At 54.2% G+C, this 24512-nt stretch overlaps 1 protein-coding gene and 1 long non-coding RNA gene across 14 annotated transcripts in view; one reads left to right on the top strand and one right to left on the bottom strand.

Moving 5' to 3' along the window:
* The window catches only part of LOC309852596 (zinc finger protein 446-like), a 47744-nt gene that overhangs the window by 21303 nt on the left and 1929 nt on the right, over positions 1–24512 (top strand). Inside the window, exons 1-9 of one of the 13 annotated variants that reach the window (XM_082709564.1) lie at positions 11035–11471; positions 12964–13090; positions 13414–13530; positions 14033–14146; positions 20880–21260; positions 21338–21539; positions 21805–21899; positions 23979–24063; positions 24287–24376. In XM_082709564.1, coding sequence (XP_082565690.1) covers positions 13507–13530; positions 14033–14146; positions 20880–21260; positions 21338–21539; positions 21805–21899; positions 23979–24063; positions 24287–24376 — 991 coding nt within the window. In that variant the 5' untranslated portion in view covers positions 11035–11471; positions 12964–13090; positions 13414–13506. Of the gene's footprint in view, positions 1–11023; positions 11472–12963; positions 13091–13413; positions 13531–14032; positions 16918–19382; positions 19583–19612; positions 19694–19824; positions 19905–20879; positions 21261–21337; positions 21540–21804; positions 21900–23978; positions 24064–24283; positions 24377–24512 lie in introns of those variants that run through there. The other 12 variants (XM_082709563.1, XM_082709561.1, XM_082709558.1 and 9 more) reach the window with 12 other exon arrangements.
* Positions 18915–19694, bottom strand: LOC309852670. The gene is made up of 2 exons (XR_014305333.1): positions 19565–19694; positions 18915–19387 (listed from the first exon to the last, which is right to left on the bottom strand). It is a non-coding gene; the product is annotated as an uncharacterized lncRNA (long non-coding RNA).

The raw sequence follows: 24512 nt of genomic DNA, 5'->3' as shown, positions 1-24512 counted from the left end.
AGTCTCCTGCAAGTGCGGGGTCAGGATGTACTATCCACCATGATAGTGGAGCTACTGGGACTGGAAGGATTGTCCTGCGGTGGAACAGGTAGGACAAGCCTGGTAAGAGGTTAATAAAAGCAAAGGCAGAGGTGTAAGAGAGCCAGAGGTATTTGGGAATCCATGTGTTTGTAGCTGGGAGATGGAGCAGAGGACAGTGACAGGTGGGGAAGGCTTGAACAAAGGACCAGGGGCATTCCTTAGCCCTGAGTGACATTGGAGGTTTTGTTGCAAGACCAGCTGGGAATTGGATCCTGGTTATCATTTCCAGGCTCACTGGCTGCCATGTGCGGAGCGGCCTGGGGAGAGTTGAGAGGGCTCATCCAAGGACAGCAGAAAGAAGAGGACCTAGAGGTGGGGGAAAGGAGCTGTCGCAAATGGATGAATCTGTCATGAGTCAGGCAGGACAGGGGGTACAAGGGCTTGGTGCTGGGGCCCTAGGGGAAAGTTTGAACCTGGGGTCACATTGTGGGGAGTGTCCAGGGAACCACTTGGAAGTAGGGCATACACAGACTGGATGATATCCACTTCCCCTCCTACTTTATGACACAGTGGCTGCAATGCAGTGGCCAGTGGGTCTTGGGAGAAGGAGAAGGCCCTGATGTTGGTAGACTAGCATCCCCTGTGAAGTAGAGGCCTGAAGAAGAGGGTAAGCTGGAGGAGTTAGTGTGTCTGGGAGGTGTTAGAGGAGAGAGAGTGAGGTGCCCTGGGTTCTAGGCCTGGGGCTCGAAGATACCCACTCATGTGCGCTGCAGGATCGTCAGCCATCTTCCTCACTGCAGGGCCTGGTGACCTTCAAGGACGTGGCCGTGGACCTCTCTTAGGAGGATGGAGATTCTTCACTGGTTCAGAGGATTCTGTGCCAGGTCGGGATGTTGGATGACTTCATGTTCACCGCCTTCCTGAGGGATCTCCTGCGTCTCTTTTTTATGTGTTCCTTTTCAGAGTTGTTGGCATTCAGGTTGGGCGATGGGTACTCCCTTAGGCTCTTCCTGAGCCACTCCATCTTTGCTGCCCTAGGCTTGGGGCCTGGGGAGAAGGGTCAAGGTTCTCTCCCTCTTTCCAACAACCTTTTTGGGTTTGCCTCTATAACAGGGTCTCTCTGTGCCATGGATTCTGCTTTCTTTCTCCAGCAGATACTTCCTTAAAACTTCCAATGCCAGTCTCTGGGGATCCTATTGTCATTGCTTACAAGGGACAGATTGAACAAAAGGCCAGGGGCACCCCCTGGCTATTCCTGAAAAACCCCTCTCAATGTTTCATTTTGTAACATCCTTCCTCCTTCTTCCTCACTAATGGTAAAGATGAAGCAAGCTTCTTGACTTCTGCAGAAAGGTCACACAGTCAGGGCAGGCCCCTTACCTGCCCTGTCCTCCACAGGACTTGTGGCCACTCCATCCCACAAAGTCATTTTGCCAGAGCATGGCAATGAGTACTAGTTATCTAGACGGGAAGTTGCAATTCTAGCCATTACAAGAGTGTCCCAGGAGAGGTGGGCCTTGCTGAGTGAAATTTGGGACTGGGCTGAGGCCTGGTTTAGGTTGAATTATACCTGTCCATGGTCCTGTACCACATCACTGTCCTGTTGCCAAAGTCATCGTGCCAACCTCAGTCCAACTTTTTACACCTTTCTGAACATTCTGTCCTCCTGCCTCGTCCTTCTGATGTCTGGTTCCTACCTCTCCGACCTCCAGTTCCATCTTATAACTGCTCTCCCTATCCCGGCTCCTCTAGCACCAGCTTCTGTTTAGCTGTTCGGGTGTGTTCATGCACTGGTAAAGAATCTTCAGAAGCCTGATCCTAAGAGGTGGAGGATGTTACATCGTGTCTGGGCATTTTCTGCGCAGTGTCTGCCTGTCCCAGCATTCCTACTGAGCTGTGTTCACGGAGGCCGAGCAGCAGATCCTGCCAGCTACATTGAATCTTTGACTCTGTTGAGATACTTCGCACTGGTCTGGCCCGGAGCGACAGGATCTGCTCTTTGCCCCTGATCCCAGCCCCCTTAGTTTCTTATAAACACAGGGAATCAGCTCTTAGCTTATTAGACACCATGTAATGATGGATCCATCCTCACCCACCTACCACGGCCTATGGAAAGGGCATTTCCCGATTTTCAGGTGATTCATGTGGAAGAGAAGATGAGGTACTGTTGGAATAAGATGTTTTTAGAAAAATCGTATCACAGGTCTGAACTCCCAATGCTGGTCCTTCTAGCCGGACAGTCCACCCCTGTAACACAGGTGGTTAAGTCTTCAGAGACTTTATCCCTGGAGAAGCATGGAGACAGACCCTGTGCAGAAACTGCACATGAGGAGAGAATTCTGGTTCCACTGAAACCTTCATCTGAGACAGTTGACTTCGATATGGAGAGAGACCTCTCACCTGTGATGAGCACATACTACAGGAAAGCTATGCACACGTAAGGATGTCCTAGACAGCCATGACCTAACACCCAGCCACCTACCGTGATAGGCAGCCGTGAAGGAACACCAAGTTCAGGAAGGCCTTCCTCCCCAGCCCCAATATTGGGCAGTTCCCAATGCCCACACTGCAGAGAAGCCCTTCAAATGCAGCAGCTGGGGGTCAGCCTTCCTAAAGAGTGCCACCCTCCTTAACCACCTGACTCACCCTGAAGGGAGACTACACAAATGCCCAACAAATAGAAGTGTCTGCAAGGAGAAATCAGTGCTTGTTGGTCACCTTGAGATTGTGGCCAGAGCTGATCTCAAGAGTTGGATGCTTAGGGGCGCCTGGGTGGCTCAGTGGGTTAAGCCGCTGCCTTCGGCTCAGGTCATGATCTCAGGGTCCTGGGATCGAGTCCCACATCAGGCTCTCTGCTCAGCAGGGAGCCTGCTTCCCTCTCTCTCTCTCTCTCTTCCTGCCTCTCCATCTACTTCTCTCTGTCAAATAAATAAATAAAATCTTTTTTTTTTAATTTTTATTTATTTTTTTAAAGATTTTATTTATTTATTTGACAGACAGAGATCACAAGTAGGCAGAGAGGCAGGCAGAGAGAGAGGGGGGGGGGAAGCAGGCTTCCTGCGGAGCAGAGAGCCCGATGCGGGGCTCGATTCCAGGACCCTGAGATCATGACCCGAGCCGAAGGCAGCAGCCCAAACCACTGAGCCACCCAGGCGACCCAATAAAATCTTTAAAAAAAAAAAGAGTTGGATGCTTAATGGACGGAGCCACCCAGGCGCCTCAAATGCTCCTAATTCTTTTTTTTTTTTAATTTTTATTTATTTATTTGACAGAGATCACAAGCAGGCAGACAGGCAGAGAGAGAGAGAGAGGAGGAAGGGAAGCAGGCTCCCTGCCGAGCAAAGAGCCTGATGCGGGGCTCGATCCCAGGACCCTGAGACCATGACCTGAGTGAAGGCAGAGGCTTTAACCCACTGAGCCACCCAGGTGCCCCAAATGCTCCTAATTCTTTTTTTTTTTTTTTAATTATTTATTTATTTATTTGACAGACAGAGATCACAAGTAGGCAGAGAGGCAGGCAGAGAGAGAGAGAGGAGGAAGCAGGCTCCCTGCTGAGCAGAGAGCCCGATGCGGGACTCGATCCCAGGACCCTGAGATCATGACCCAAGCCGAAGGCCGCGGCTTAACCCACTGAGCCACCCAGGCGCCCGCTCCTAATTCTTAAAAGTAATCTCTACACCCAGCGTGGGGCTCAAATTCACAACCTGGAGATCAAGATTCAGATGCTCTACTGTCTAAGCCAGCCTGATGCCCCAAAATGCTCTTTTAAATGTATAGGTGAGTTTTATAAATGCATATACATATGAAATGGCCACACTTAAAATACTGAATGTTCTCATCACATCTAAAGTTTACTTTTCGTTAACTTCCAACTCCATCTCCTCCAACCCATGTGTCAGGCCACTACTGAGGACTTGCTTTCTGCCACTATCGGTTAGGGTTGTCTTTTCTAGCACGTCATATGAAGGGGATAATCTGTACTGTATGGACTGTTTTGTGTGTTCTTTCACTCACCAGAATTTTGGGAGATGGGTCCGTGTGGTAACATACCATTGTGTCATCCCTTACTGAGTTGTACCTCATTGTAGGAGATACTACTGTACTACTACGTGTTTATTCCACTCACCAGTTGTTATCCATCAGAGCTGTCTCCAACTTTTAGCTGTGATAAAGGTGCTATGAATATTTATGTACCAGGATTTTTAAAAGAAATTTTTAAAAAGATTCTTTATTTAAACAATCTCTATACACAATGTAGGCTTAAATTCCTGACCCCAAGTTCAAGATTCACACGCTCTACAGAGGTGCCCCTCATGTACTAGGATTTTGTGGTCATGGGCTTTCATTTCCGTGGCTAAATCCCTCAAAGAATAGCTGAGCTGTAGGGTAGGTGTCTGTTGACCGTCACAGGGCAGTGAGGGTCTGCCACAGCTCAAGGGCCGGCTGCACCAGTCCATGTAGAACTACAGAATTCAATATTTAGTGAAGGCAAGCGCTTCTAATTATCCTGTGTTGTAAGATGAAGTAATGTGATTTTAAATTCCTGCCAGGGAGCGCCTGGGTGACTCAGTGGGTTAAAGCTTCTGCCTTTAGCTCAGGTTATGATCCCAGGGTCCTGGAATTAAGCCCCCATTGGGCTCTCTGCTCCACAGGGAGCCTGCTTCCTCCTCTCTCTCTCTGCCTACTTGTGATCTCTGTCTGTCAAATAAATAAATATTTTTAAAAATAAATAAATAAATAAATTCCTGCCTGGCAAGGAAAACGCCTTCAGGTCCCTCGGTGTACTCAGCAGGGCCTAGCACCGTGCCGGGGGGTTATACCTGACTCTGAGTTCAAATGTGGCCTCCTCAGGGACCAGAAGGAAAACTTCAATACTGCCTGATGGTCTCAAGCCAGGAAATCCACAGCTCCTGCTAGAGGTTAGGCATGAGCAATGGGAGGATGGACCTTAGGTGTCCTGACCAGGTACCTCACTGCAACCCAGGCCTGCCCAGGGCCCGCCCCCTCCCACCTATCCAGCAGTTTGTCTGTGGTTACAACCCAGAAGAGGAAGAGTTAAGTGTGGTGTGCTGATTGCCCTTGTGCAAAAGCAGCTGCTTGTCCTTATGTGACCTGTGTCTCTAGAACAGAAATCCTGTTGAGATCTCCTAGGGTGCACGCATTTGTAGGCTTGAGGGCGTTGTTGTTAAGATTTTATTCATTTATTTATTTAGAGAAAAGAGCTACCTAGGCACCCCCATGTAGGCATTTTGAATGCAGGAAAGGACAGGCTTAGTTGGCTGGTTATTATATAATCCAGGCCTGTCACTCAAATGAGACGACCCTAGGATCCACCACAAAAAAAATTGTTGTACGGGCACCTGGGTGGCTCAGTGGGCTAAGCCTCTGCCTTCAGCTCAGGTCATGATCGCAGGGTCCTGGTATGGAGCCCCACATCGGGCTCTCTGCTCAGCAGGGAGCCTACTTCCTCTTTCTCTCTCTGCCTGCTTCTCTGCCTAGTTGTGACCTCTCTCTCTCTGTATCAAATAAATAAATAAGGGACGCCTGGGTGGCTCAGTTGGTTAAGCAGCTGCCTTCGGCTCGGGTCATGATCCCAGCATCCTGGGATCGAGTCCCACGTTGGGCTCCTTGCTCGGCAGGGAGCCTGCTTCTCCCTCTGCCTCTGCCTGCCATTCTGTCTGCCTGTGCTCTCTCTCCGCCCCCTCTCTGATAAATAAATAAAATCTTTAAAATAAATAAATAATTAAATAAATAAAATCAGATCTTTTTAAAAAATTGCTATAAAGCCCACACCCTGGAGTTTTTGGGGCCATTGTCTCCCTTGACTGGCCTGCTTCTCCCTTGGAATGTACTTTAATAACACTTTGCTCTGCTGTACTTTCAGTATGCTGCTGAAAATAACCAAGGCTTCTTATGTTTTCCATCTCACTCTCCATAACACTCCTGGTCCCTAAAGCCCTGGCACCCGATTAGGCGGTCACCGTGACAAGGTTGCCTCCCTTTGTTCCTGCTTCAGAGCAGGCACCTGCAGACTGGGGTTCAGCAGCAGGGCTATAGTGATTTGGTGTCAATGGGGAGGCTGGCTTGGGCACCAGAAACTCTGGTCACGTGCTTAAGTTCCTTCCACTGCCACCACCTAAGGATATTTCCTCTCCTTCCAAAGACCCTCAAATCCACCCAACCTGGTCAGTGGCTTTATTATGATGATTTTATCATCATGGAGAGTAAGTGGGAGAGGGCACCAGTGAAGTATAAGAACTGCAGAGCAAGCTGGTGTCCAGCCACACTATTCCTCCTATGCTGTCCTGGGACAGGTACAAACACAGCAGCAACAGCACCCGCCTCACAGGGGTCATGAGCTGTAAATGAGTGAACATATGCGAAAAGCTAAAAACAGTAGCTCAAACAAGGTAGGCCATGATAAAGTTCATTCATTCATTGGGGTCCCCAATCCCTTTAAAAGAATGCTCCAAGGGGTGCCTGGGTGGCTCAGTGGTTAAGCCGCTGCCTTCGGCTCAGGTCATGATCCCAGGGTCCTGGGATCGAGCCCCGCATTGGGCTCTTTGCTCAGCAGGGAGCCTGCTTCCTCCTCTCTCTCTCTGCCTGCCTCTCTGCCTACTTACGATCTCTGTCTGTCAAATAAATAAATAAAATCTATAAAAGAATGCTCCAGTACTCTGAGATGCTAGACACGCAGAATCCACGGATGGTTTTCCCTTGAACAAGACACATCGAACTCATTAAGTTGCTTTGGTTTTGTTATTAGACAGTTCCATGTAAATGTCACCATTCCATTGCCATGTGGTTAAACCAGGAGGTCCCAGGTGCCAGGTGATTTGCTCTGGGCACTTGGGCCACTCCCTCTCCCTATCCTACATGCCGAGGCTGGCCACCTGAGGTATTGCCCGAGGTACCAGCTTCCTCATCACCGTGCACACTAGCAGCCAGCTGCCCTGAGAGATGAAAGGTAGGGCAGGAGGAGGTGACATTCTGGTTCCTGCAGCAGTCAAGAATGGAACCCTCTGGGTGCCTGGGTGGCTCAGTGGGTTAAAGCCTCTGCCTTCAGCTCAGGTCATGATCCCAGGGTCCTGGGATCGAGCCACCATTGGGCTCTCTGCTCAGTGGGGAGCCTGCTTCCTTTCCTCTCTCTCTCTCTCTCTCTCTCTGCCTGCCTCTCTGCCTACTTGTGATCTCCATCTGTCAAATAAAAAAAAAAAAAAAAAAAAAAAAAAAAGAATGGAACCCTCTGAACTGGGATGGAGTGGGAGAGGACGCTGGTGGCTAGAGGCACTTTCTGGCTCCCACGTGTGTAGGGCTATAACACTGTTAATGGTGTGGCCCAAGACAGGTGCAGTGTTTTCCATAAGTCATGGAGGTGCCCAACATTAATGCAAAGCTGCCTGGGCCAGGGGCTGAATGCTGATACTCTCCAAAACCACAAGCTGTGCAATCTCAGTCCAGTACTTGAGATGTGAAGAAACCGAAATCATGGGACATCAGGGCCCAAGGTCATGCAGGTTATAGTCAGAGGAACCGACCTGCAAACTCAGGTCAGCCTGACCTAGCTTGGGCCTAAGCTCAGACTCCTATTCTTCCATGTTGCGTTTTTTTGGGGGGGGGGTGGATTTTATGTATTTATTTGGGAGAGAAAGGGAGAGAGGGCGGAAGAGTGGGAAAGGTAGCCCAATGTGGGGCTCGATCCCAGGACACTGAGATCATGACTTGAGCCGAGATTAAGAGTAAGGTGTTTAACGGACAGAGCTTCTCCAGGCTCCCTAGAAAACTTTTTTTTTTTTTAAGATTCATTTATTTATTTGACAGAGAGAGATTACAAGTAGGCAGAGAGGCAGGCAGAGAGAGAGAGGAGGAAGCAGGCCCTCTTCTGAGCAGAGAGCCCGATGCGGGACTCGATCCCAGGACCCTGAGATCAAGACCTGAGCCGAAGGCAGCGGCTTAACCCACTGAGCCACCCAGGCGCCCCCTAGAAAACTTTTATTTAGTGTATTGGGGTGTGGGGACAGGGAGCTTGCATATATATTAAGGAACTTATTCATATTCTCTTACTTTGGCACATTGGTTCAATTGTCTTAGTTTGCCATCTTGATGGGTACAAATTACTCCATTTGGGCTTGTTGTTGTGTCTTTTCAAACAGTAGACACTCCGGAATGTCCTTCCACTCTCCTTTTCTCTCCTAATACCCAGCCCCTTGCTGTGCCCAACTTCCGTGGCCTCATGTCTCATCCTTTCCCCTCAGCCTTCATCTCTTTCTCCTAGGTCCTTTAACACCAGACTCTCCTTAATGTGTCCTGACTTGGCCACATGTCTTTGAAATGTCTTGTTAATGTGCTATTTGATGACAGCAATGTGTTCCCTCCAAGGGGTTGCAGTCCAGGTATACTCACCGCCTAGACCTGCTCCCCAACATGGTGCTCCCTTGTCAGCAGAGGCTAAGACTGTACCAAATCCCCCAAACAGATAAGTGAGCAAGAGGCCTACCATGTCAGTCTGTACTCACACCTGCACGGGGTCCCCCAGTCTAGGATGTGGAGGCGCGCAGTCAACCTAATTCCTGTCCCCTTGGCCCTGACTCCATGGACTCCATCCTGGTTGTGTCCAACATGCACTCAGTTAACTGGCATTTCTCTGTTTTTCGGTTGTTAGCATGGAGCAGAGGAAGAGGAGCTGTCATACGACCAGAAACATAACCATTATGAAATATACACAGAGCCTTTTCCCTACAAAGACATATACTACCAGGAGTAAAGCTGCTAGAGCTCTTTCCAGCTGGGTGAAGGACACTGCTCCCATTCCAGGTCGCTCTAGCCTTTTTCTCTCACCTAAGTGAGAGGTCATAGTCAACAGGTGCTAGGGTTTCAGGGAAATACACTGAGAATGCTGTAGCCAGGGAAGGCAGTTGGGGTCAGGAAGTAAAAGAAACTACAGCGGTAGAGATGTGCTCCTGAGACTCAGTCCCACCGAAGACTGAGATTTCACTGGAAGATATAGTATGCTCCTGCCCTCGCACACCTGACATGGCATCAATGGAGCTGCAGTGTAACAACACTGGGTTACAGCTAACGGAGATGCAAGACAGAGACTCTCTGTGAAGAATACTCACCAGAGCACAAAGTTTGGAGAAGAGACGAAAACTAGTGCACGGGAGGAATCTGAAGTCTCTGGCGTCCATAACTACAGCAAGCAAGTTCAGCCCTACTCCTACCATAAATCCTCACAGGAACCTCCTGTTTACCTTACTTCCTGTTACCAAACATATGTCTGGCTTTCAGCAGCAACTGACAAGGCATGAAAAAAAGAAAATCTGAGGACACACAAAGCAATTATCACAATGACAATCACATAGGACACTGAGGTTGGAACTATCAGGATGTAAAATAACAATAATTAAGAAAGATGTTAAGGGCTCTAGTGGAAAAAGACAAAATGCAGGAATAGATGGATAATGTAAGTGGAGAGATGGAAACTATGGAAAGGTCAAAAGTGAAGGCTTGAAGGAAACAACACCAGTAGAAATGAAGAGTGCCTTCAGTGGGCTTATCAGTAGGCTCAGCCCAGCAAAGGAAAGAACTGGTGCTCAGCACAATTCCGCAGAATGCAAGTGTCTACTATTATCTGTTTTACAGGTATACACAGGGATTCACAGAGGTCCCACCAGGTTGTTTGGGGTCCAACCACCGGCACCAGATAACAGCCCCAATCCCCACCCAGCAGTACAATCTTGTTCAGGGGAGATCTGAGCCAAGGATATGGAACTATTTTGTGTACAGAGGATGTTGCCATTTTTATTTCATTTCCAATTCATTAAATTATGAATTTATCAAACAATAAGCATATCTTTAAACATTAGGCAATCAGGATTCCTCTAGTCTAAGTAATTACAACATTACAGGGATAATTTTTTTTTTAAAGATTTTATTTATTTATTTGACAGACAGAGATCACAAGTAGGCAGAGAGGCAGGCAGAGAGAGAGGAAGAAGCAGGCTCCCCACCGAGCAGAGAGCCCCATGCGGGGCTCGATCCCAAGACCCTGGGATCATGACCTGAGCCGAAAGCAGAGGCTTTAACCCACTTAGCCACCCAGGTGCCCCTACAGGGATAATTTTAAAATAAGGTTTTAAGAAATTAAATGTCTCCAAACATTCAAACAGTGCTTGAAATGTTAATGCCTCAAAGCTTTTGATTAAATCATGAGTTTAAGATGTTAGATTTCCTTAAATTCTTTCAAAGTGAACAATACTTAACAAACGAATATTCCAAAATTGATGGGATCTCTTGCATTTCGAGGATTTACATTCGAAAAACAGTTATGGCTGAGACAGATGCATATATAAGGAGGGAGAAAGAGAGTAAGGAAGGCAGAAAGAATGAATGAGCTTGACGAAGATGAATTCCGTATCTCCTTACAAAAGTGGGCAGTTACCCAGTTACCAGGCGCTGGGTAACGTTACTGTACCACGTCTGTCTGTCTGTCTGTCTGTATACATACATGCGTGCATGTATGTATGGAAGTAATTGAGGCTGGGGCTTGCACCCTTTGGTGCAGGGGCTGCAAAACTGGTGTTAACCCTTCACAGGCCACAGAGAGGCCAAATGAAGCACAAGCCTCCGGAGGTGAACCTGGGGTCGCATTCCCGGGCTCGCTGCCCCAGCGCCACCCCTTCTGGCCCGCCCCTCCCACTGGGCTTTGTCCTTAAAGCCCCGGGCTGGGGTCGCCTCCTGGCACCTCAGCGGTTCCCGCTTCCGCGCGTGCAGGGCTTAGCCTCGGGGAAGCTCGGGTGCCGGGTCGGGTCCCAGGACGCCGACTACCCACCGAACACGCGCGGGCCAGCCGAAGCGGGGGCACGCCTGCGGGACTCCATTTCCCAGCGTGCTGCGCGGAGATCCGGAAGGGCGACGCCCGCCCGGCCGCAGAGTGGACGGGAACTACGCTTCCCAGAAGGCGGCGCACGTGCATTCGCAGCGCGCATTGGGCCAATGAGGGTTTGCGGGGGCTGGACTTCCGGCGTCCGGGGTCTGTCACTTTGCAGCGGGGCGCGGGGCCACACCGGTGTTGGGGACCCGAGCGCGGCGGGCCCGGGCGGGGTTCCAGGAGGGGTGGAGACCCGAGGTAAGGGCTGCGACGAGGGCACGAGCGGAGAGGCCCTGGGCGCACGGCGTGGGCGCGGGCGGCCGTCGCGCCCCCCGAACCTCGGTTTCTCCGGGTATAGCCTGGGCCGCCCCGCGGGGCTGTGGGGCGGTGGCCCGCGTCACGTGTTCTCCGACCCCGGGGCGGCAGGGGAGGCGGCGTCCTGGGCTCCGGGGCGTCTGTGCCCTGGACGGACGGGGGAGACTGAGGCCCGGAACCGGGACGTTCGCGTTGTCCGTCGCTTTCTGCGCGTCCCCAAGTGCAGGCTCTGATGGCGACCGCGGCGCTGACAGACCCGGCGCAGGTGAGTCGAGGAAGCGTCGGACTCCCTCCCCCGCCCCCCAGCCACCCGCCTAGGTCGCTCCTGGAGGGACCCGAGTCCCGACTCAGGGAGGGGCCCCATCGGGACGTTTTGTCTCCCGTCTCGGTTCGTCCCAGGCCCCGGCGTTCAGGCCATGGGGGGGCGTGCACGTGTGAGATCCCCGGTCCTGGCGGCCAAGGGGGTGAGGGTGGAAGGAAGTTGCAGGCGGAGGGCGCCGCACGTGCAAAAGCCGGGAGGGAAGACTGAGCCCGGGTGCTCCCGGAGCTGGGCTTCTGACGTGAGCCCCGGACAGAAATGGCAGGCTGAGGAGCTGGCGTCGGGGACCGTGGAGGGTTCGACGGAGACCGGACATGCTTCAAGTTAGGGCTTTTAAAGTGTCGCCGCGTGTGCTTGGCGGAGAAAAGACGCAGACCGGGGTGGCGGACCGCAGGGGGCAGGCAGTGCCACAGTAGGTGGCCGGAGTCGCCGCCTGCGGCGCACTGGGCCCATGGAGATAGGAAACGTGGTGGGTTCGGGATAGATCGACGTCTCAGGTGCGGCGGGGGAGCGAGTGGCCCCAGCGGAGCACAGTCCCAGGGTTTTTGGCTGAACACCCGGAAGAACAGAACTGCTGTATCAGAAACAGTAATCTGAGGAGAAAGCAGGTTTAAGAGTATGTCCCAGAGCAGAGGTATCACGTGGACCCGAAACTGCAGATGTCCAAGGACACGGTCCTGATATTCTGAGCCAAGGCAGGGCTTGGGAATCCCATTTAGGAGGAAGGAATCTCATGGACTCAGCCAGGGATGGGTAGCTCTCCAGGGAGATGAAGACAGGTCGGTAGACCCTGGGTGGGGCTCTGGGAGGAATTCTGGCAAGTGGCTGAAGGCAGGGTTTTTGGCCAAGGAAATGGAGGGGTAAGGTGTGCTTAGTAATAGAGGGAGGAAACGGGCTTCCTGTGTGGCCACCGGATCCCTGGGCCCCTCCTGTAGTGACTGGAGGGGATCAGCCAGTCAGTCCTCAAGCTGGAGGAGCAGCCCTGGGATGTCAGGCGTGTTCTACAGAAGACGGCATCCCTCCAGGCATGGGCTTGTCCCAGCAGGTCCATAGTTGGGACTTGTATAATCGCTACTTAAAGAAGAGCTAAGGGCATGTCCGGGAGGGTCAGTTTGTGCAAAGGCTGGAGCACAAGGGGCACCTGGGCCTGCCTTTGGGGTGGCAGCCATCTGAATGCCGTGAGTTTGCTCTGGCTGCCTTGTGTAAGTGACCGGTGTGGAGGCCAAGAAAGCATCTATGCCCTAGACAGGTGGGGTTTAGGGGAGAGGAGGGAAGTTTAATCGGCACAGTTGCAGAGCCCGGGGGAGGAGGGGGTCAGGGTGAGGAAGGTAAGCCTCTGAGGGACATGGGAAAGGTAGCCATTTGGCCAGGGAGGTGGGTCCTGGATCATAGAGCCATAGCTTAGATTGTGTCCATCTTCCCCTTCCCACTGTTGTAGGGCCTGATGGCCTTTGAGGATGTGGCCGTGTACTTCTCCCAGGAGGAGTGGGAGCTCCTGGATGCAGCCCAGAAGGCCTTGTACTGCCACGTGATGCTAGAGAACTTCGCACTTGTGGCCTCACTGGGTAAGGCCCTGGGTTTTCCATGGGAAGCTCAGCTGTTGCCAGCACTAACCCCGCATCTCCCGTTGGCTTACGAGCAGCCTCACACCAGCTGGCCGAGTGTCCCTGTCCCAGTGTGGCACCTCTGTGTCCAGGCTCGACCCCTTTCATCTGCTACTGCCAACCCAGTTCTCCTCACAGGACCCATTGCTCTTTTCCTGTGAGTCCTGCCCTGTGGTGTGGTTTTCTTTGTTGCCCAGATGACACCATCTGTGTCCCATAAAGTCCTGCCTCCTATTACCCATTGTGCTGGGCTTGGCCCTTCATTTGCTTGTCTTTTCTCACAGGACTCTCTGCCTCACGACCACGGGTGGTCATTCAGCTTGAGCGTGGCGAGGAGCCCTGGGTTCTCAGTGGGACAGTTGTGACACCAGTCAGGAATGCTCCTAGGAAGCCCAGCCCTGGTGAGTGGGGACTCGGAGAGTGTGAACTTGGGCCCACCAATGGCCAGGCTTCTGTCTCCCTTTCCCTGCCCTCCTGGACACTCTAATCATCTCCTGCCTCCCACCTGACTCCCTCCCGTTCTCCTTCTATCATCACCCCCTCTTGGAGGCTCTGGTCTTGGCTTGCCCATTAAAGGGGAGCTCCCAGAGCAGCCCACTCCAGGCACTGGGCGCACCCTTTCCCAGGATGTTCCTGGTCCTGCTCTCATGGAGTTGACCATGCCAGGGGAGAGGCCTGGGGAAATGAGTTTGTGAGTAAAGCCTGTAGCATCAGGTAGCCATTAGTGTAAGGAGGAAAAGCAAGTTTGAGGAGTTCCCGGGGCCAGAGGGAATGACATACACTTGTGTCTGGCTACTGCTCCTCTCCCCATCCTTGGCATCCCCTTTGCCTGAACACTAGGCCTGGCCCAGTAATCCCCTCTTGGCCAGGGTGACCCAGGATCTGCCATTTCTGTGCCTTTAGGTTCCCGTCATCTGGCATACGACAGGGTTGTTCCAGCAGAAGCAGAGCTGCCAGGGTCCTTCCATGATGGCTCCCCTTCAGCATCTACAAGGGTCCTCCCCTTCACTGGCATCTGTGAGCAGGGGAAGAGCCTGGAGGGCTGGCAGGGCACTTCCCCCTCTCAGGAGAAAAAACCCACAGGGGTGTCTGTAATCTATTGGGAACAGCTCCTGCTAGGTCCTGGCAGTGGGGAGGCCAGTGTCAGTCTGCGCCTGACCTCCCCACTGAGGCCAGCTGAGGACTGCCCACCTAAGGAGAAGGCCCTTGTGACCCGCCCCATGCCAGGCAAGCAGCTAAGGGCATGTGAGCGGGAGGCATCTCGGAGAGGTTTCTCCAAAATTCCAGAATTTGAGGCTGGTCTCACCTCTGGGGAAGGAGGAAAGAGTCCCACTGGCCACAAGTCTCATGGACACCCTGCTGCCCAGGAGCCCCCAGCCTGGGATCAGCTGGGCAAGGCCCTCCACATGGGCCCTGGCCTCCTCCCTGGGGAGAAGCCTTTCGAATGCAGGGCGTGCAACAAGGTGTTCGTGAAGAGCTCCGACCTGCTCAAGCACCTGCGCACGCACACCGGTGAGCGGCCCTACGAGTGTGCACAGTGCGGCAAGGCCTTCAGCCAGACCTCACACCTGACGCAGCACCAGCGCATCCACAGTGGGGAGACGCCATATGCGTGCCCGGCCTGCGGCAAGGCCTTCCGGCACAGCTCCTCGCTGGTGAGGCACCAGCGCATACACACCGCCGAGAAGTCTTTCCGCTGCGGCGAGTGTGGCAAGGCCTTCAGCCATGGCTCCAACCTCAGCCAGCACCGCAAGATCCACGCAGGTGGGCGGCCGTACGCATGCACCCAGTGTGGCCGCCGTTTCTGCCGCAACTCACACCTGATTCAGCATGAGCGCACGCACACGGGGGAGAAGCCTTACACCTGTGCCCTTTGTGGGGCCGCCTTCAGCCAGGGTTCTTCTCTCTTCAAGCACCAGCGTGTGCACACGGGCGAGAAGCCCTTCGCCTGTGCACAGTGCGGCCGCGCCTTCAGTCATAGCTCTAACCTCACGCAGCATCAGCTGCTGCACACGGGCGAGCGGCCCTTCCGCTGCGGGGACTGCGGGAAGGCTTTCGCCAAGGGCGCAGTGTTGCTCAGCCACCGACGCATCCACACAGGCGAGAAGCCCTTTGTGTGCTCGCACTGTGGCCGCGCCTTCCGCGAACGCCCGGCCCTCTTCCACCACCAGAGGATCCACACAGGAGAGAAACCTGTGCGAAGACCCCGGCATGGGGCAGGCCTCTGCCCTCAGGCCAGGCCTTCTTCGGTGGCCTCATCAGAGGGCTCACTGGGGAGGGAAGCGGGGCCTACTCCTGCCTCCCGTCTAGCCGCAGTCTCAAAGCCTGCTGAAGCCTGAGTTCACAGCTCCAGCCTTCCCTGGCTTGTCGTAACACAGCTGTGTTCCCTCCGTATCCACATTTTGGAGGAGACCCGTATGTGCACTGTGGTTCCGTCTGCACGTGTGATGATGTTTGCCATTTCAGCCACGGCTCACTCCAGCTGCAGAAATATCTGGGGGATCGTTCCCCCATTCGGATGCTGGGACTTCAGTAGTGCAGAGACTTGGGAGTCAGTGCTGTTTCATGCCCATTATGACTGTGGGTGCTCAGGTGAGGCGGGGGAGAGCTGGAATGCTGGGGAAGCAGCCCTCGACATTTCCCCTGCCCATGCACAAACTGGCCACCAGGCCAACCCTCAGGATAGTCCTCCAAGGTCTCCTTCCTCCAGATCTCCTGGAAGTAGACTCAGTGGACAGGAGCTCATGTGGGGGTCTGGGGTTGACCTTGGGTCTAGGTCCTATTTTCCACCTCTGGGACAAAGAGGTGAGAGAGAGAGTCAGGCCTACAGAAGCTATTTGCAGCATCCTGAAGGCAGGATCTTGATTAGTGCCAACGCGTGCCAGTTGCCAGGCCTGTGAGGCTACACTCACAGTACCTGTACTACACTGAGTAGTACCTGCCAGGCTATTGTGGCTGGTATCCCCACCTTACAGATGAGGAAATTGAGGCAGAGAGAGGGGATGAGTTGTACACAGCACAGCCAGCACTTGAATCCGGGCCACAGGCCCAGTATCCACACATCTCACCACTCTGTCCCCATGCTCTGGCACCCGTGCTCTGGTCTGTTGGTGTGAGAGCTGGGTGATGTCAGGCCTGGTTGCATGCACATGGCAGTCTCCCAGTGGGTGGGGCAAGTAGAGGTGGCAGTCCCCTGGGTGGGCAGAGGAAGACAGACATCAAGGTGGTGGCTCTTGAGCCATGTTCTTTTATTCAGTTTCTCATGGCAGCCTCAGCAATGGCCATGTCCCGTTGTCACCAAAGGCACCGCTACAGGACCCTGTGTGTCCCCATTGCCCTGAAAAGAGGTGATTACAACAACAGGTTTGGAAGAGACCAGATGGGACTACTTGTTTCTGCAGGGTCTGGTGGGCAAGTGCCCACCTGTTCACTTCCCTGAGTTTGAAAGAGGATTTGCTGTCACCTAAGGCCATGTGTGTGTGCACCCTCCCATCCTGGGACACTGAGTTGGATGGGTGGGGTGGGGCCCAGGTTTCTCCCTGTGGCCCTCAGCAGACCAGGGCCCATCCTCACCTCAGTCCTCAAACCCAAGGGTGGTAGTGGTCTCTTTACTTGGGAACAAAAGAAGACCCAAAATTGGAAGTTGAATGGACGCACATTGTGTAAATCCTTGCAGGGCACTGTGGAAGTCTACAGCCTCAGCCTCCCCACCCAGCCTCCAGGTCCTGGGTCAGAGGGTTTAACATCACAGTCCCGAGAGGCTTCCTGATAAAAGTTTGTCAAATGTGTGCACGGTAACAGTCTGATGCCTGTTTCATCTTAGCAGACTGCATACATGCCATCACTGTGTTGTGACAGAGCTGCAGACACTTGGCTTTGACCATGTCATTCTGAGAGTGTAAGGGTAGGTATGTAGCCTGAGGTCCACTGGGTATCTGTGATATCTGTTACTCCCTTGGTAGCCAGAAGTGTGGGGTCAGCCCAGATCTAGTAGAGAGGATAGCATGGGGTGGCCCCAAACAGGACTTCTATCTCGATATGAGTCTTTGTGGATCCAGGCCAGGGAATCTAGGCTGGGGTCACCAAGAGTGGCCAGAAACACTGACTCCAGTTTGGTGGATTGTCTAGTCCCACCATCTCCCAAGACTTGGCAGCTATGTGTCATATACTATGACCACACAAATTGTTCTCTCATACTCACTTGTCTCCTCCCAGCATTGCCAGACCTTTTATTCTAGAACCTCGAAACTCCTGCAGAGAGAGGATTCTTGCTGAACCCACTCCCAAAGACCCTTAGATTCAGGTCCTCTGTGGCACCTCCTGGGTACCCCACAGGTCTCTGAGCCACTGTTCACCCCTCCTGGACTCATCCTTTCTCCTCTGATCTGGTATACACTCTGGCCTCACCCCCATCTTCCTTTAGAATGGCATCATGAGGGTGCCATTCTCAGTCTGCACAGCTGTGAAATGCTGACAACCCCCCACTTTGATAGCTCTTGGGAGCCCATGGGATTCAGAGGCAAAGGCAGATGTCAAGCAGCACGTGGCTCAAGTCATATGCAACCTTTTCTTCATCTTGGACTGGAGCTCTCATGACCCCTTGAGCTGGGTCTGATGTCCTGAGCCATCTCCTCACCAATCTCCTCCCCACTTATTGAGGTCCTTCCCACTTGTGTGCTTGGCCCCTGCTATGCCTCACTTCCTCTACCCTTCTCAAACTCGCCCCTCCCAGTGCGTAGGAATGGTCAGTGGCCCACACTGGGGCCTTAGGGGAATAGTGACCATGATTATCTGCCTTCCCCCATATCTTGAGCCTTACACTGCCCTTCACTAAACTTCTGTGGTCATGCTGAGCCTTGTCCTGTCAGGCTAGTCTTTTTCTTTTTTTTTTTTTTTTTTCTTTTTTTTTTTTAAAGATTTTATTTATTTATTTGAGAGAGAGACAGTGAGAGAGAGCATGAGAGGCAAGAAGGTCAGAGGGAGAAGCAGACTCCCCATGGAGCTGGGAGCCCGATGCGGGACTCGATCCTGGGACTCCAGCCGAAAGCAGTTGCTTAACCAACTGAGCCACCCAGGCGCCCAGGCTAGTCTTTTTCTTTCTCTCTCTCTCTCCTCCTTCCTTCCTTCCCCACCCCCATCCCCGCCTTTCCTTTCCTTTTCTTTTTTTCTCTTTTCTTGGCTAGTCCTTAATCCTGAATAGGCTGAGGGTAACAGTGCCCTTGAGCTCTCTGAGGCAAGATAGGGGTGTGAACACATGCATTTCACTTGGTTCAGAAACCCACTGGAGCTACAGAGATGAGAGTATTTAAAAATATGAACCCACAAGAACGAGGATGGTGAAACTAGAAGCAATGGCATTCTGGAACTAGAAGCAGATGTGGAATCTATCTCTGATTTAGAGAAAGCGAAATATTGATTTGGCCCTGGGGGAAGTGGGCAGAAGTTCCACCAGGCTTATAGTGCATAACTCCAGAAAGCCGGTAAAGCAGCAGCCCCCTGGGAGAAGGGACCTAAAGCAAAGGTGACTGGGGACAGCTTAGTAGCTATTAGAGCACTAGCTCTCACCATGGTGGAAAAGACATTTCTGGGGAATCCATACAGTTCCAGAGAAACAATCTAAGTCCCCCATCCCCACCCAAAACAGCTCAGTCCGATGATGCGTGGAAGAGTTGACAGGCCCCACCCATGCAGATGCTCAGAGCATCCAGTGTGTATGACCACTGCTCTTCACTGAGTGCTAGCAGCTAGGGATTACTAAGTATCCCAAGAAATCAAAACAGGCATATGCAATTTAGTACGGAATACTTGGTTTCTGAAAGCAGAGCACCCCTTTCCACAGTGTGGTTCTTGGCTACTGAGATCAACTGAAGGTACTTTTACTCGTTCTGGTACCCCATGTAAAAGGTTAGCGGCGTCCCATAAGCTGGGCAAAAACCTTCGTCCCTCACTTTGCAGTACTGACATCTGAAAACGTGTCTGAGACCCTGAGAGTATAAATCATGGAACAGTATTTTCTGTAAATATGTGTCCACCCTGGTTCTTGTTCTCGATGTCCGCAGGGCACCCAGCAGAGGTCGAATAAGGACCCCAGCACCATCCCCGCTGGAGTCCTTCCCGGGGTTGGCGGAGAAAGTCCACAGATAGGGCCGGCCTCTGCTTCCTCCGGGGACCACCTGGAGGCGAGTCTCGGCCGAACTGCACTGTTCCCGCAGTCACTTCCGGCCTCCGGGGAGGACCCAGCGACGCTCTGGCCGTTGCCTTGGAAACAGGGAGGGGGTGTCCTCTAGCGGTCACCAAGAGGACTGCTTCGCGACTAGAACGCGGCCTAGGTGGGGCGCTAGTTCAGGACCGCCGTGAGGCCACGCTCCTCCCACCCCCCCTCGCTTGCCAATAGGCGCCGGAGCTACTGTGCGCACGCGCAGAAGTCTATCGTACGGTCCGTCGCGGCAGTTGGTGAGTCCAGGGCGCGGACGCAAAGGAAGAGCGGCCGCCAGAGCGGGAAGGGGGCCCCCACAGTCTGCGACTCTTCGCATTTCTCTGAGAGGAAGAGAGCTCTTCTCAGTTGTGAGAGGCCTTTGGCAATGAGCATCCGCTGGCGGAGGCCGCGCCCGTTCTCGCTTGCTGAGTCTCACGGGAAACGTAGTCCGAAGGGGGGGAGGGCAAGACCTGCCGAGCAGGCGCGTGGTTGGCCAGGGCGGGGTCGCCATGGCAACGCGCGGGGGCGGTGGGCGGAGCCTCTCAGAGGCGGCTTTCTGGCGCCGGCGCCGCGGCGGAGGTGAGCGCCGACGGGGCCTGGAGGGCCGCGGCTCTTTGCATCCCGGGGAGACGCGGCGGTGCCGCGGTGCCCGCACTTCGGAGCGCCCGCTTACCTCCCGACGCGCCCCGCGCGCCCCATCTCCCACCTCGGCCCGGGCCCTTCCTCCCACCCGGAACGGCGTTCCCCCTCCTCCGGCAGGACCTTTTCTTACCCCTCCCTTTTGGGGGCCGTTCTCCGGGGGGGGTCAGACCTGGTCTAGCTGGTCTGACGGGCCCCCCAAGTGGCTTTAGTTCATCCCAGACCCTCTTGACGGCCGGGACACAGTGTCCACTGAGGACCCCACGCTCCTCGTAGCTTTGCTTTGTTGTGATTGTCACACGCTTGCTTCGGGCGACGCGAGCCGTTCCCAGTCCCCTGGGGTCAGCCAGCGCGGTGTGTTGGAGTCCACACAGCCTCTGGCTCGCCCCGTGACGCAGACGTCCCTCCTCCTCCTAGCCGGCCCCGCAGGGGGGCCCACTTTCGTCAGCATGTCCCCATGTCCCAGAGATCTGGAGATCGTGGGGACACACACTCCGCCACAGCCCAGCACGGCCCTGTGTCCTGCTGCGGCCTCTTTCCACCGTCACTGCTCTCCCTCACCCAGTCCCTGGCTGCCTGCCCCTCCTCCTCCTGCCTGTCACTTTACTCAGCTTCTGAGTGAGACCGTGGAGATCGTGTTGACTCCTTTCGCCTCCTCTTCATCGTCTCCTGCAGTTTCCTGGAAGCTCCATTGGACAGCTTGCCTCCAGAGCGTCCAGCCGAAAGGCTTCCTTCTGCCTTCAGTTCCGTCGGCAGCCAGCTTCTGTGATCCCTCCCTCCACCGAGCGTTCCCAGCCTCATGCATCCCTGGGCCAGAGCCCTTCCTCAACCAGCCTCAGCCGCCTGAACTGGGCCTGTCCGCCCTACCCTTGCCATGGCCTCTTAGCCCGCACCCTGACCCCTCCTTTCCTGCAGGTCCCTCTTGTTGGCTACAAGAAGACACCCAGTACAACAATGCTATCCCCACTGGGTCCCCCACGCCTGCCCTCTGTGGACGCTGTGGCCATCCTGGAGGAGCCTGAGGCAGCACGCCTGCGCTTCCGAGGATTCTGCTACCAGGAGGTGGCAGGTCCCCGTGAGGCCCTGGCCCGGCTTCGAGAGCTGTGCCGCCAGTGGCTGCGGCCGGAGGCATGCTCCAAGGAGCAGATGCTGGAGCTGCTGGTGCTGGAGCAGTTTCTGAGCACACTGCCCCCCGAGATCCAGGCCTGGGTGCGGGGCCAGCGACCAGGCAGCCCTGAGGAGGCTGTAGCCCTGGTGGAGGGCCTGCAGCATAACCCTGGGCAGCTACTGGGCTGGGTGAGTGTGGCCATCGTTGGCTTCTCTGAGGGACAGAGCCACATGAGAGCCCTTGTGACTTTCCTCTTCCCCCTCAGATCACAGCCCGTGTCCTGAAGCAAGTGGTGTTCCCAGCAGCACAGAAGACAGAGGAGTCCCTGGGGAGATCCCACCCTTCAGGGACAGTGGAACTTCTCGGGGCCACCTCTCGGGAGGGATCCCAGGACACCCAGATGGAGAGGTCTGCCCAGCTTAGCTGCCGTGTGAAGGAGGAGCCAGATGCTGATGGGCAGGAGATGGGTGAGAGTGGGAGCTGCGCGAGGTCTGGGGGGCTCCTGAAAGGAAGGTGAATGTCCCCAGATGGGATGAGGACTCCAGAAGGACTGCAGAGCTGGTTCCCCAGGAGGCAGGAGGAAAGGACTGGCAGGCTGCCTGCCATGTGAATGGCACACATAGTAGCCTCCTGGCTCCTAGCAGAGGAAGGCCAAGGCTGCAGCACCAACACCAGGTCACCTGCTATGGCTCACATGACCAGCCCCTGACCCTCATCTGCCTCATTTCCTAGCATCTTCCAGTCCCCCAGTTCCAGCCCAGTGCCACGAGGGGCACCCTGGACACCAGGAACCAGCTTCCGCGTCCTTCCACCCCCCCAGGATTCAGGTAAGCAGCCCCAGGTGGAAGGTACAGGCACCCAGAAGGAGGAGCGTGTCCTTGGTGGCCACTCTGCCTTGCCAGTTTTTCAGGCTTCTTGGCTAGCAGCTTTTGTGCTCTTTGCTGCCCAGAAATGGAGTTGGTATCAGGGTCCCTTCTGCAGATCCTCAGGGACAGGGGCAGGCTGGTGGTCTCTCTAAAATTGGGAAGAATTTGGGCCTTAGGCCACAGAATCTGGTTTAGAGCGACTGACACTTGAAAGGGTTGGTTTCTTCATTTACAGAGAAATCAGGGATTTTGAAGCACTTAGCAGTCTTTTTTTGTTTTTTTTTAAAGATTTTATTTATTTATTTGACAGACAGAGATCACAAGTAGGCAGAGAGGCGGGCAGACAGAGAGAGAGGAGGAAGCAGGCTCTCTGCGGAGCAGACAGCCCGATGCGGGGCTCGATCTCAGGACCCTGGGATCATGACCCGAGCCGAAGGCAGAGGCTTTAACCCACTGAGCCACCCAGGTGCCCCAGTCTTTTTTTTTTTAAGTAAATTTTTTGTTGTTTTGTTTTCGTTTTAGGTTTTTATTTATTTATTTGACAGAGAGAGAGAGACAGTGAGAAAGGGAACAGGAACAGGAGGAGTGGGAGAGGGAGAAGCAGGCTTAGCTTCCCGCTGAGTGGGGAGCTCACCCAATGCAGGTCTCGATCCCATGACTCTGGGATCTTGACTTGAGCTGAAGGCAGACACTTAACGACCGAGCCACCTAGGCACCCCAGCACCTAGCAGTCTTAAACTGGTACTCGGGGGCCTGAACCCTCATGGGCACGTGGGTCAAGATGGTGAACTTTGACAAGAAAGCCTGAGCACCACACAGCAGTTTGGCCTTCCCTTTTGGTTTCCCCTCCCCCTCCACACAACAGGTGGCTTTCCTCTAGGAAATAACCTGCAGCCACCTCTTTCTTGAGGCTTTCTTTGAAGGCTGGCCAGCCAGCCCTGGGCTGCGGCCAGCTAGGCGTGGAAGTCCCACGGAGGCCCTTGCTACCTGGAGAGTTTGGTTGCTTGGTTCCTGAGTGTAAACAGCAGGGGTCCTGTCCTTTCCCAGCAGCTTTGCTCCTAAGCCACTCCACTGGGGAGCGTTCCCAGTGGAAGAGCTGGTTGGGATGTGCTTGGAGGCTGAAAAGTTCCTCCAGGCTCTCTCCACAGTCTGATGGCACAGTGCCCGAAAGCTGGGTGGGCAGGCCACACCCTCCAAAGCCGCTTAGCTCCAGCCAGCCGCATTCTGGCTGTGGCTTCGTGGGGCTGTCTCCTCCCTGTCCCTGGACCTGCAGGCGTTTGCCTGGCAGGATTACTTTTCCCACCCCAGCAAAGATGGGGATTTGGGGAGGCAAGGAGAGCAGAAGCAGGGGCAGAGAGTGCATGCCCTGGTATAGTCCACAAGGGTCCACCACACGGTTGTGCTCCAACCACCAGAGTTCACCCTTTGGCAGCAGGCCAGACACAGCCCACCACCCCACCCACACTCCACTCTGAGCACGGAGATGCTTGGCTGCACTTCCTAATGTGAGTTCTCCGCTCTAAACCTCCCCAAAGCTAGGCACCCACATCTAGGAATGCTGACGGCCCTCAGCAGCTCCCCCAAAGAGGATCTATGTTACTTTTGTAATCAGAGGCTTGGGGAGAGGTGGCTGGATTCCCTTGGGTCCCCAGGCCTTTTGTTCTCAATGCAGCACACTGTTCAAGGCACGGAGGTGGGGACAGTCATATCTGTGCCCACCTCAGCTTCTTCCAGAACCCATTAAGGGGTTCTCAGCTTTACTCTCTTTGGCTAGAGTATGGAATGGGGCTTCTGAGGGGAACAGGTGCTAGCAGCATCCCCCCAGTGAGCTGAAGGACAGCTCCTCTCTGCCCTATTTCCCAACCTTCACACACCCTTTTCAGCTTCACCCTTAGCGAGCAAAAGAGCCTTAGGTAGCCTGCCCGCTACTTCAGGTAATGAGTAAGGTCATGACCAGGGGACATGGGCAGAGTGCACTGCAGGCGAGGCAGAGGTTGGGGGGTGGACAGGTACCAAGGGTAATGGGCCGTATCCCCACAGGAGGAGTGGGGGCTACTGGACCCGTCACAGAAGGAACTGTACTGGGACGCAATGCTGGAGAAGTATGGCACGGTGGTCTCCCTGGGTGAGGAGCAGCCATCACCCCTCCTTCAGTATCTGCATAGCCCTAACCATAGGGCACTCTGCCCAGCCCTGTCCTGTGTACATCTCCCAGCGCTTACCTGAGTTCCTGCTCATTACCTGAGGGCACCTTGTCACCCACCAGGGCCCCCACCCCCGCCAATATGTAAGAGCCCTCACCCACCCCTAGGCCATGACTGCTACCTGACTGTCCCTCACCCCAGCAGGAATACCAGCCCCCCAGCCGGAGGCACGGGTGGAGTTGGAGCCTGGGGCACTGCGTACCGGGACAGAGGGTCGAAGAAGCCTCCACCCGGGTGAGTTCTTCTCCATGTGACCCGAACCATCTGTTCTCTGCTGGGGTGGGAGCTTGTCCACCCCCACACACCTGATGGGAGAGGGTGGGCCAATGTCAAGGGTACTGGGCTACTGGGACTGCCACCTCTCCTTCCC

Source organism: Mustela nivalis, assembly GCF_964662115.1.
Source record: "Mustela nivalis genome assembly, chromosome: 18".
NCBI classification, from domain to species: Eukaryota; Metazoa; Chordata; class Mammalia; order Carnivora; family Mustelidae; genus Mustela; species Mustela nivalis.
Note: the sequence above shows the minus strand (reverse complement) of the source record. Positions and strands in the feature narration are given on the sequence as shown.